The 13,015-nt window shown below is 38.4% G+C and overlaps 1 protein-coding gene across 1 annotated transcript in view; it reads right to left on the minus strand.

The window, feature by feature from the left end:
* JAM2 (junctional adhesion molecule 2) overlaps nt 1–13,015 on the minus strand; it is a 70,803-nt gene that overhangs the window by 15,563 nt on the left and 42,225 nt on the right. The window contains exons 4-7 of the mRNA XM_077760200.1: nt 12,013–12,078; nt 6,025–6,132; nt 3,696–3,848; nt 1,651–1,853 (exon numbers count right to left, since the gene is read on the minus strand). Coding sequence (XP_077616326.1) covers nt 1,651–1,853; nt 3,696–3,848; nt 6,025–6,132; nt 12,013–12,078 — 530 coding nt within the window. The remainder of the gene's footprint in view (nt 1–1,650; nt 1,854–3,695; nt 3,849–6,024; nt 6,133–12,012; nt 12,079–13,015) is intronic.

Below are 13,015 nucleotides of genomic sequence, written 5' to 3' on the forward strand. Positions count from 1 at the left end.
AAAGTAACCACGTCCCTTGAATTGAATTTTCGCACTAAGTTGGTCTTTCCTTTTTTGTGACCTAGGACTTTATACCTTTACCATGAATTCAAAAATCTGCCATGACTTCAAGGGGCAAGTAGCTAGGCTTCCTGTTTATTTTGACAGAGAAGGACATAAGTATATATGGGGAAGTGTCTTTGTTTTGTGATAATTTGGAAGTGGTGTGGTAAGAAGGCAGTGGGCATTTTTTGAAGTTTATAGCACATGGTCATACAACGTTTTGTCGGTATTCCTAATTCCTAGGACACATCACTTGGAAAGGAAGGCCTCCTTGGTCTGAAAGGACTCATGCAGTTTTCTCAGCCACAAGTGAGTTCACAGCAGCAGCAAACAATCAACACTTCTGCTAAAGGGCCAGAACTACTACCAGGAAGTAGCTTAGGGCCTAGGAAGACTGTAATCAGTGTAGTTCAGAGGGTTACAAATTCTCTCAGTTGTGGGATTCTTGAAAATTCTGAAAAGATAAAGGTCTAACCTTTGCTCCTTCTACTCTCTGCCAAAAAAATTTAAAGGTGAGACTTTGGTGTTATAGGCTTCATAACTGTTATTAGTAGATTTATTTCCTTAGTGAATTTCTGAAAGGAAGGAAGGAAGGGAGAGAGGAAGGGAGANGGGTACTCAGAATCATTCTTTCACTGCCCTCCTGTCACAAGCTCAGTACTGCTGTGGTCACTGTTGCTGCATCCGTGACAGGCACGAGTCTCTAAGGAACACGTCCTCGTTGTCTTAGATCCTCATGCAATCCATGCTCCTAACAGCAGCCAGGCTTTTGATCCATGAACTCCCTTTTCTCTCTCACTTTTCTTCACCCGCTACCTGCATCGCCCTTTTTTATGTATCCCTCAACACGATGGGACAGAAAGCTTCTCCTCGTGTACTTCACTTTATGAAATCATTTCTCACTGTCCCCTAAGCCAGACTGTAAAAATATTCACCAGGAATACAAGGCCAAGGGTAAGTATTAACAGTAAGTCAGAATAAAACCATAAATGATTTACTAGCGCATGACTAATAATTGAAAGGAAGTCATAATCATCCATCCAATGGAGTCTCTGCTGCTTATTTCTCACGAAATAACCCGTCCCTGTCCTGCCCTGGTGCATCCCTTTGACATCACAAGATATTTCAAGGGTTGAGGCTAAGTGGGGGAGGTGAGTCTATATCATTTCAAACTCACCTTGGGGCTTTTATCACCTGCTCTGAGAAAAAATAAATTTGAAAAGTAAATATAGCAAAGTGTGACAGCAGGTTTTCTGCCCAAGTTCTCAGTGTAAAATTCATCGGACCTGCTGACGGGGCCCGCTGACGCTGCAAGGGCTAGAGTCAAGGAGCCACATCCAACAATATGCTTTATTATTTACCAGAGGATCGAGTATTTAAATGTTACGGTGTGCTTGCAGATTGAAGGAACGAATCTTTTGACATTTGCTAAAAGTATTATTTTTAGTTCTCTGTATTGACTTCCCATGTCCTTTTCCATCACTTCCCTGGGCATGGGCCATCCTTCCTGCTGCCCCCCCCCCCCAAGCAGTGGTTCNTTTCAGTTCTAATCATTTTTCTTCTCTAAACACAAGACAGCTACTAGGCCAATGCGTGACATGACCTTACCAGAGTCCCAGATTTTGAATCCACCGTATATGAGCTGTTGGTGCTTTGGAAGCCAAGTTTCGGATTCTCTAACAAAGGGACACCATCTTTAAACCACGTATACTCAGCAGCTGGATTCCCTTCTTTTTCTTGACATCGCAGCTCTACCACAGTTCCACTCAGAGCAGAGCTGGGCACGTTACACGATGGCACTGCTGGAGCCACTGAAGGATGAAATCAAAGGGCACTGGTTATTTATAAGCGAGGCAAGGATTTTTTTTTTTTAAATATTTTTATTTATTTCTAGGAGAGAGAGAGAGAGAGACAGCATGAGCAGGGGAGGGCCAGAGAGAGAGGGAGTCACAGACTCCGAAACAGGCTCCAGGCTCCGAGCTGGCAGTCAGCACAGAGCCCGACGCGGGACTCGAACCCACGAACCGCGAGACCATGACCCAAGCGAAAGTCGGATGCTCGACCGACTAAGTCACCCAGGTGCCCCACGAAGCAAGGATTTTAACAGCCAGGTAGAGATGGGTTTATTGGACACCTATGAGAGAGACTGGCTACTTGTTCAAGAGATCCATCTTCCTTTCTTCAGCCAGACCATGTTTGCCAGGCCCCTTGCAGCCAGATGGAATCATATGCATGAATTCGGGCCAATGGCATCTGGGAAAAGTGGCATAGAAATATGCCATTTCTAGACCTGATTCTAGACCATAAATACTAATCTAGGTTACTACTTTGAAGAGATTGTGGAGATGTAACTAAGGTCCCAAACCTATTATCTTTTAAAATAGGGAGATTATATAGATGGGTCTGATCTAACCACGTGACCCCTTGAGAAGTCATTTTCTCTGGTCGGTCACAGAAGGGAAAGTCAGAGATTCAAAGCCCAGGAAGGATTCAATGTGCTTTTGGTGGACTGTAGGTGGAGAGGGCCACGTGGCGAGGAATGCGGTGCCTCCAGGAGCCGAGTGTGGCCCCCAGCTCCTAGCCAGCATGGGAGGGAGACTTCAGTTGCACAGCCACAGGAACTGAAATCTGCCAACAATAGTGAGCTTGACAGTGGACATTACCCCAGAGCCTCCAGACAAGAACTCAGCCCAGCTGACTCCGTGATTTCATCCTTATGATACTGTAGGCAGAGAGCACAGCCTTGTCTCCTGGACTTCTGATCTACAGAACTGTGAGCTCATAAGTAGGTGGTGTTTTAAGCTGCTAGGTTTGTGACCATTTGTTATATAGCAATGGAAGACTAATGTACCAGCTGAATCTCCTGAAAGGTTTTCTGAATTAAATTTCTACTATACTAGTGCATCATTAGTATTTTAGAAAGACCCTGGGTTAATTATGGAAAAAGGAAGAGGAGTTATTTGACTCTGTGATCAACAGTTTATATTAACATCTATGGAGAAGAAAAGATCATGTTTCTACACCAACTGTCATTGTGAGCTATTAGTATCTATCAATGATTCTCATACTAACTAAATATATTGGCTTTGGAGTCAACTCCACCAGGATCCAAATCCTGGTCCAGACACTTAATGGCTCCGTAGACTTGGGAAAATCATTTAGCTTCTAATTTCTCATCTGTTATGAAGATTAAGTAAAATTACATATGTAAAAGAGGCTAGCACAACTAGCTGGACAGTAAATGGTCATTTCCCCTCTTTATCAAATAACTTCTAACTCTTTCTCTGGCCTACTCTTTTGTTTTATTGCTTTTCCATCATCCTATGTGATAGAATTTTGCATGGTAAGAGATATGCCACATATACTGAAAGGTTCTGAAAATTAAATTCTTAGGGGAAATGCTCTTATGTACAGGATAGAGCCGTTAAGATTTACCTTAATCTTAAACGAGAAGAGGTTTTGTCAGACAAATTAGTAAAAGTAAAATTTCAGCAGCAAACAAGGTGAAAGGAGATATAGTCAAGATTTTGAAGGAAAGGTGGTAATTTCTAGAACTTTCCTGACTGGAGACCCAGGTTGCCTCATTGCCCCAGGGCTGGGTGATGGGGATGAGGGTGAGGAACAGTAATCCCAGAGATACAAGCACATCATACCTAGTACTTCCAGAATGATCGTATTTTCTTCCAGGTTTTGGCCTTTCTTTGATGGGGAACTAATTTCACAACGATATTTCCCAGCATCATGTCTTGTAACATTTTTGATCCGTATACTGAAATCTATCATCTCAGCTCGATGTTTAAAATCACCTTTTGGAAAAAGAAGACAATGATGTTAAGAATAATGCAACTACCTTCCTCAAGTCACTTCATTTTTATTCTATTTTTACTTCTGAGCACTGAATTATTTTGAGGTAAAGTATTTTAGCATTTCATCTAATATAATCAATACTTTAAAAGCTCATTACATATTCAACAGGAAAAACAGGAAGTGGAAAGAAATGTATAACAAATTAAAAATAAAGCCCTAGTTAAAGGTAGTTGTATTTATCCTCTACCCGCCCTCCTCACCAGAAGTCTAAGTCTTGACTCGTTAGTCTTCTCAGTGATGGCCTTGCTTTCTAGATAGTGATATAGAAATAGGGTAACATGATTACAACTGAGCAGTGACCCTCCATCTCACTTCCATACCATCTCTTGTTCCTTTTTTCTCAAGAGTCTAATCTACTGCACCAGCAATAACAATTGCATTTTACATCCTTTACCAATGAGCTAAGACATTAAGGGTCCAGGGTCTCCATGGAGTTCACCTTCTTCTGTTCTCTGTCCTGTTTTTAGGGTGTTGTGTTCTAGGTCTCAGTCATTGTTGGCTTCATCTCATACTTACAAAACATATTCTCTTTCACTACACACAAAAATAAAATCAAAATGGATTAAAGACCTAAATGTGAGGCCTGAAACCATAAAAATCCTCAAAGAGAGCACAAGCCATAATCTTTCTGACCGCAGCCACAGCAATATTTTTCTAGAGAGATCTCCTGAGGCAAGAGAAATAAAAGCAAAAATAAACTATTGCGACTACATCAAAATAAAAAGTTTCTTCAATGAAGGAGGCAATTAACAAAATTAAAAGGCAACCTGTGAAATGGAAAAAGATATTTATTTGCAAATGATATATTTGCTAAAGGGTTAGTATTCAAAATATATAAAGAACCAATACAACTCAATACCCCAAAACAAATAATCCAATTTAAAAATGGTCAGAAGGGGCGCCTGGGGCTTAGTCGGTTAAGCATCCGACTTTCGCTTAGGTCATGATCTCACAGTTCGTGGGTTCGAGCCCCGCGCCGGGCTCTGTGCTGACTGCCAGCTCAGAGCCTGGAGCCTGTTTCAGAGTCTGTGACTCCCTCTCTCTCTGACCCTCCCCTGCTCACGCTGTCTCTCTCTCTCCTAGAAAGAAATAAAACATAAAAAAAAAAATAAAAAATAAAAAAATAAAAATGGTCAGAAGACATGAACAGACATTTCTCTAAAGAAGATATATACTGATGGCCAACAGACACATGAAAAGATGCTCAACAACATGTATCATCAGGGAAATGCAAATCCAAACTACAATGAGATACCACCTCACACCAGTCAGATGGCTAACATCAAAAACAGAAGAAACAACAAGTGTTGGTGAAGTTGTAGAGAAAAGGAACACTTGTGCACTGCTGGTAGGGATGCAAACTGGTGCAGTTATTGTGGAAAACTGTATGGAAGTTCCTCAAAAATTAAAAATAGAACTACCATACGGTCCAGGAATCGTACCACTGGGCATTTACACAAAAGATACAAAAATTCTAAGACAAAGAGATAACATTCACCCCTATGCTTATTGCAGCGTTATTTACAACAGCCAAATTATGGAAGTGGCCCAAGTGTCCATTGATAGATGTACGGATAAAGAAGATGAGGTATATATACAAAATGGAATATTATTCGGCCATAAAAAGAATGAAATCTTGCCATTCACAATAACATGGATAGAGCTAGAGGCTATTATGCTAAAAGAAATAAATCAGTCAGAGAAAGACTAATGCCATATGATTTCACTCATAAGTGGAATTTAAGAAACAAATGAGCACAGGAAAAAAAAAAAAACAGAGACAAACCAAGGGATAGACTTTTAATTATAGAGAATAAACTGATGGTTACCAGAGGGGAGATGGGTAGGGGAATGGGGGAAATATGGGATAAGGATTAAAGAGTATAGTTATCATGATGAAAAAATTAAATAAAATAATAAAACATAAAATGATAACCCCCCCACATTCTCCATTTCATAGGTTGCCTTTTAATTTTGTTAATTGTCTCCTTCATTGAAGAAACTTTTTATTTTGATGTAGTCCCAATAGTGTCCTGTTTTTATTTGTAAATTAAAGAATCTAGGCTGCACTTGGTGTTCTCTTGCTCTCACCTCATCAAGTCTACAGCTTCTTACCTTTAAGAGACTGCTGATAGTAGATCAAGGAGATACTCCGTCCCAGTTTCTTCCACTCTAATCTGGAGGATATGGTCTTCTTTGTGTGTTTGCAGGCTAATATAACCTCTAGGAACAACAACAAAAATATTTGTTTTCTAATTGTCCCTATGAATTTATATTTTACTTAGTAAATTGTTAAATAGCCTTAAGTATCGCTTTTCTTTCTTTCCTTTCTTTCCTTCTTTCTTTCTTCCTTCCTTTCTTTTATTCATTCATTCATAAATCACTTCAACAGACTCCATGTTGGCTTGACTCAAAGATGAACCCTGAGAGCATTATAGTTCTTCTCCATAATAATTGCATGACACTATGTTACTGACCCTACTTCTTGAGCCTCAGTTACCATCTGTAAAATAAGACAGTATTTCATAGAGTTCAAGTGAGTCTTCAAATAATATATGCAAAACACACATGCCTGGACATAGTAACTAATCTAAAGATGGCAGTCATGGTCAATGATTTATCTCACTATTCCCAGCCTCAGTCATCAGGGGGGTAACAGTTTGGTGGAAGAGGCAAACAAGATCATGTAATTTTGCTCCATTGTGATAAATGCCATGAGTGCCACGGAGGTTAACAGAGGGTGCTTCACACCTAGTGCACCAGAAAGGCACCTAGTCCAGCCTGTGGAATCCATAAACATTCCATCAACAAGCTACATTCTCATTCAGATTCCTTCTTCGACAACCCTCTCTATGGATGTATGAATACACACCTGGTATGGACTTCTGTTAAATCATGGATTCCTACTCTTTATCGCTATCCAGATAAATTATGAAAAGATTTAGTTTTGGCATCAAGTTTAACAGCCTCCCTGTAGTTCATTTAAGTTACTTTATTACAGGAAATTTACTGCAATCATATCTTTAAAGAATTCCTGGAACCTTGAAGGAACCCCCACTTTAAACTGTCCAAACAAGATGACTGAGGTGGGGAAAAATCCTGTGTCTGCTCTGAGTTGCCAAAAGGAATCTCTCATTGTAAATATTGCAATTACGCAATCTAGAGTGTCACTTTCATATTTCTGAGACTTTTCTCCCACAATACATACAGTTTGACCCCAAAAGCACTAATCTTTGACTAGAAGAGAAATTATGTTAAAATCCTTTCCATTCCTCTTTTTTTGATGTAGGAGATTTAATGCCATTTGAAAAAAAAAAAAACTTATGTTTATTTTTGAGCAAGAGACAGAGTGTGAGCAGGGAAGGAGCTGAGAGAGAGGGAGACACAGAATCCAAAGCAGGCTCCAGGCTCTGAGCTGTCAGCACAGAGCCCAAGATGGGGCTTGAACTAACAAACCGTGAGATCGTGACCTGAGCTGAAGTCGGATGCTCAACTGACTGAGCCACCCAGGTGCCCCAGATTTAATGCCATTTTAAAAAAGAATTCAGGATATTACATGATATGGTAGATTAGAGAGCAATACTTGTATTTTCCCAGGTTTTATTATTATATACACAGATATGGCCAAAAAGCCTGTAGGAATATGTATGAAAATATTAAACCAGTGATGATTTTTGTGTGATAGGATTATGGTTTTTCTTTTTGTTACATGTAGCTTCTAATTTTTCTTTAGTTTCACACATATTGTTATAAATAGAATAAAAGGTAATGAAAAATAGAATAGAGAATAGAGAAAAGAAAGGCAAGGGGGAAAAAAACCCCACAAAACTTCAAGAATGCCTGAAGTTTTTAGAGCAGGTTTACATTACAAAGAGACATCATTTTACAGACATGTTTACAATAATGCTACAAAGACAAATGTGTGCTGAGGGACTTGTCTGAGGAAACATGGTTCTGTTCTGTTGATTAAGGAGAATGGGTGGTGACTTTCCGGAGTCTTGAGTTTTAGATAGGTTTCCTTCCCGTATTTTGTTGAGTTTCCAACAATTAAACACACAGTCACACTCATTTTTAGCCCACATGCCTACATCTTAGGAATAAATTTGTACTCAGTCACACTGTTCATATATTTAACTAGAAACACATACAGACACACAGACACAGAAGACAGACAGACAGACACACACACACACACACACACACAGCCCTTTTCACCAAGATTTGACTTCTCTCCTCGTTGCTCTATGGAAAACCCCTGTAGAAATTATATTAAAAAATGAACCACTATATAAATACAGGGACACCACTCCAGTTTCACTCACAATGACCATGTAAGTTGTGGAGGAATGGCCTCTCCAATTTGTCCAACCATTGAGTGCTTACTGTGTGCCCACCCTTATTCCTGATCTATATCAGTGAGCAAAACAAAGATACCTGTTCTTTTGGGTCTTGTAACTTGCAGGGGGAGTCAGGTACATAAGAAATATCATAAAGTGAAGTAAATGCCACATTAGGAGGGAATGAGCACTATGGAAATAAAGTAGAGTAAATCAGAATAGAGTATGAGTGCTATGGAAATAAAATAGAGTACATCAGGAATTTTGGGATGCAATTGCAAACAAAACAAAACAAAACAAAACAAAACAGAGTAGTCAGAGTTCAACTCAATTAGAGAGTGACATCTGACCAAAGACTTAATAAAAGAAATTAGAATTCCTTAAAATTTGAATACAAATTTCCTAGAATTCAAAATTGGACTTCACCATGGGAGTATTCTAAGCAAGGCAATGGCCAGCGCCTAGATCTGAAGGGCCAGCATCATGACCTCCAGACTGTGAGAAACAGTAAGCCAAATGGAATCATGGCTTCAACATGAGGATAAAGAACCAAATGAATGGAGAAGCTAACTACCACAGACTCTTCTCTCTCTTTTCAGCTAAAATGCAGCACTTAGGATCAGTATAATTCTGTAGGTAGCCCTCAGGGTTATCAAACCATAATGTAGTAGTTTAAGGCATAGACTTTGAAGTTGGAGCTCTGCTATATACAATGTGTGTGATGTTAGGCAATTTACTTAACTCTTTTTGAACATTATACTCACATCTGTACAAAGGAAACAAATGACAGTGTTAATCTTATAAAGTTATTGTGAAAATTATATGAGGTAATATACTTATATACTTGGGTACATACTTATATATACACTTATATACTCGAGGTAATACACTTATATAGTTGGTACACAGCATGTGCCCCATCAATGGTTGTAATTGCTTTCACTCACGAGAAACTTCTTGTTGTTGTTGTAGTTGAAGTATGCCTTGACACAATACAAATCCATGCTTTAGACAACCCAAATTTACCTAAATATTACTCAAATTTGAACTAACATGTTATTTCAATTTTAGACAGCAAAGACTATGATACAGACATAAATCATATTTTCTCAAAGCAAGGCATACTGAAGCACAAAAACGCACCATGTTTTTTTAATAAGATGATTATTTCATTTCCAACAGTATGTTTCCTTTGTATCGAGGACAGAGATATCTTTTTTAGAAGAACCATTAGCAATAACTATTTTCATGTAGCGGAACAATCACTTTTAGGAATCACATCTATAGAAGGCACTATGAACTTTATTTTTTGTAGGATTCTGAACTGCTAATTATCTTTGGATTTCATTCTCTGTGCTCAAGTTAAAAATCATCAAAATTTCATATAAGGCAAAAACAGAATTGATACTACCAAAGCAGTTCTGAAGAATTACGAAGAAATTCCTTCCATGAAAAAAAAAAAGCATTCTATTAAACTGATTTATGATTCTCAGGGTTGGACACTCTGCATAAAGGGTGCTCATATAATTTATAAGCCTAGCAAAGCTGCTCTCACATCAGTCTTGCTCTGTTCTTGGCACCGCTAAGGGAAGTGACACAAAACAGCGGCACTGAAAAGATGGAATTAATTCATGATTTGTTGACATGAGAGAGACAAGAAACAAAAAATGAAATGAATGAGGTAGAACATACCTACACATAGACATAAATTATAAAATATTTTAGACTTTAACTGAAATTAAGTTGCTGCATGAGATATCCTGCAACTAAAATGTGGACGATGATAGAAATTTATTTTTGCCTTTAAGGAGAGTTAGGTTGGAATGACCGGAGCACATATAAAATAGAATCAAAGTATAATTCTTGATTAAAAGGAGCAGAAGGGAAACAAAGCAACAGAAAATAGTTACTTGGGAGTAAGTAAGACTAACATTTGATTGCAGTACATTATAGAAGGATTTTTTTATATTAAAAATAAAACACACATTAACAAGTAATGTAAACAGTACAAGATTTTAGTTTGGAGTGATGGAAATTTTTGTAACTAGACAGAGGTGGTAGTTACACAACATTGCGAATGTACTCACTGAGTCACTCACTTGAATGTGAATTTCATCTCAAGACATTTTAAGTTTATTTATTTTGAGAGAGAAAGAGAGAGAGAGAGAGAGCAGGGGAGGGACAGAGAGAAAGAGAGAGAGAGAATCCCAAGCAGGTTCTACACTGTGAGTGCACAGCCTAACTCAGGGCTTAAACTAACGAACTGTGAGATCATGACCTGAGCTGAGATTAAAAATTGGTTGCTTAACCGATTGAGCCACCCAGGCGCCCCTCATCTTAATACAATTTTTAAAAAGTAACTGAAGACTGAAGAGTCCTCACTTGCCCTAGGGCCTGGACAGAAGTCAGGGCAGGGATGTGTATTCATGGTATCCAGCTGGCCCCAACAGTGAGACCCTCCAGGAAAGTACAAAGTAGGACAATTCACTTCCTTTGTCCCTCACAGAAATCCTGGCCAATCTTTTCCTCTAGCCCAGTTTATCCTCCGTAGCCCTAAATTACTCCCAATCATTAATTTGCTCTTCCCACTTCTCTCCACAGAAAGCTAATTCATAATAAAAAGGAAGTGTTTTATTAGATTAATCATATAAAATATTAGGACTTGTAAAAGAACTCAGTTAACTGAAATACTTATTTAAGTGATTTGTTATCAAGTGATGTGTTACTTTTGAACTGGCTGGCTGCTGTTTATTATAGCGTTATTTTTACTGAACAAGCACATACAACACCAACAGCCAGGCACTATACTATTGCCAGTACTAGTTAAATACTAATCTACTTAGTTCCTCCCCACCCAGTTCTCTTCTTTAATCTAGGTCTCTTTCCTTCAAACCTATCTCTCTACACTCCAGGAACCTAGAACATGCCTGAAGAAGAGGGATCAGACACATTTGAAACTTGTTTCTCAAATGTTTACATCTCTGGCCTAAACAAGCATCATACTTAGGAAACAGCAATTCTTCTGTTTGCCCAGTATTATTCTGTTCTGGGTAAAAGAGCCCTCAGGAAAGTAGTAGGGAGTCAGTATTTGAAGTGAGCTTATAAAGCCCTTAAAACATTTTCCTTGATTACTAGAGCCTTTACATTTTTTTTTTAAATTGTGGTTAAATACACATAACATTTGCCATCTTAACCATTTTTAACTTATTCCCATCTTAATGATTTTTTAATTTTTCAGTAGTGTTAAGTACATTCACATTGTTAAACATCCCATCTCTAGAACTTTTTCATCTTGCAAAATGGAAGCTTTATAGCCATTAAACACCAACTCCCTGTTATCAATATACTTAAGAAGCTAAAATAAATAACAAAATGGTACCCCAAAATAGGCTATGGTAATGTCATGTTAAATACATTAAGTAGAGTCGGGTGTGCAGTGTTACTTTCCATTTGCCATATCCAGCTGGCTGGAAACTTTGCAAGAAAGACCTCCATCTACCAGCTTCACAAATTAGATTTGCTTTGTTGCAGATAATTTACGCAATAAGAGGCCTCCTTTGTACATCAGGTCTTTCATCATACATCCAAAATTTCCACTGAAGAGGTGGAAAAAGAATTCTCAAGTGGAAACAGCACAGAGTAGCATTTTGGAAGGAAAAATTAGGGTAAAGTAAGGCAGAGGGTCCCAACAAATAGAAAGATAACATCATATGCGTCATACTTTTGAGATAACACAGCCCGTGAAAAATCAGTCAAATTACTCTACCTTGATACTCTATTGCTGTGATTACTCGATGGTCTTTTGGGGCAGAGAATCCATAGGCCTTATGATCTGAAAGATTAAAACAGAAAAGATAATTTAAAATAGCACCAATGGCCACTTGCAAATATTTGAATGGAATGTAACCATAAGGAAAAAGGGCCTAGCATTGGATGACTCCTTCACACATTCATAACCCATAGGTTTTAAAGTATCAAAATAAGTAAAGCTAAGCCAGACTGTATGCTTCTTTCATTTTTTTGTACTGTGTTTTTCTGCTTTCCTTTCACAAAGCAAACCCCATGAATCTATTAGGGCTCCATGAAAGACAACACAATTTCACAAGCCTGGTTGTTAAACAGGCGTTTTTGTCCTTAATTTAGCTTAATATGCAATCCAGTGCCTAAGGTATTGCCCGTTTAAGATAAAAGCTAATTAATTTAAGAGTTTAAGTTGCTTTACAAACCTATCCCTTGATTATACTTGTAAAGAAATGGGACATTTAACATATTTTTTACTATAAAACATATATACGATACATACTGTATATTTACGTTATATATACAATTTTGATGAAAAATATAAGCAGAACATCTTTATTTTTCTCCCTAACATTTCCAGAATTTCCAGGACGGGTCTACAGGATTGAAATGACTGACCAATTATGGTGGCTAATTTTTTTTCTAATTATTTTATTTTCATGTGTAGGAAAATCTCACTTTTATTATGGTATTTATGATAGGGTTTATTCTCCCCTCCCCCCTTCCAGCCACCATGGCTTCTAAAAGCTCTGAGATGACTTAGGAAATAGAAATGGGTGAAGGACAGGGCAATGTGGAATGGAAACAAAGTCGACCTGCCCCGGGGGCCCAAATTGAATGGATTGTCAGCACCAGGGCACTGTTTGCCCTTTAGGATTTCCAGCAGTGGTGGCCAAAGTAGGCACATCCTAACTTACACGGCTTTTATCCTCTCAGCAACGGAAAGCAGCTGCATCTATTCAGAGATG

This window comes from Crocuta crocuta, unplaced genomic scaffold, assembly GCF_008692635.1.
Source record: "Crocuta crocuta isolate KB4526 unplaced genomic scaffold, BGI_CrCroc_1.0 scaffold369, whole genome shotgun sequence".
Taxonomy (NCBI): domain Eukaryota; kingdom Metazoa; phylum Chordata; class Mammalia; order Carnivora; family Hyaenidae; genus Crocuta; species Crocuta crocuta.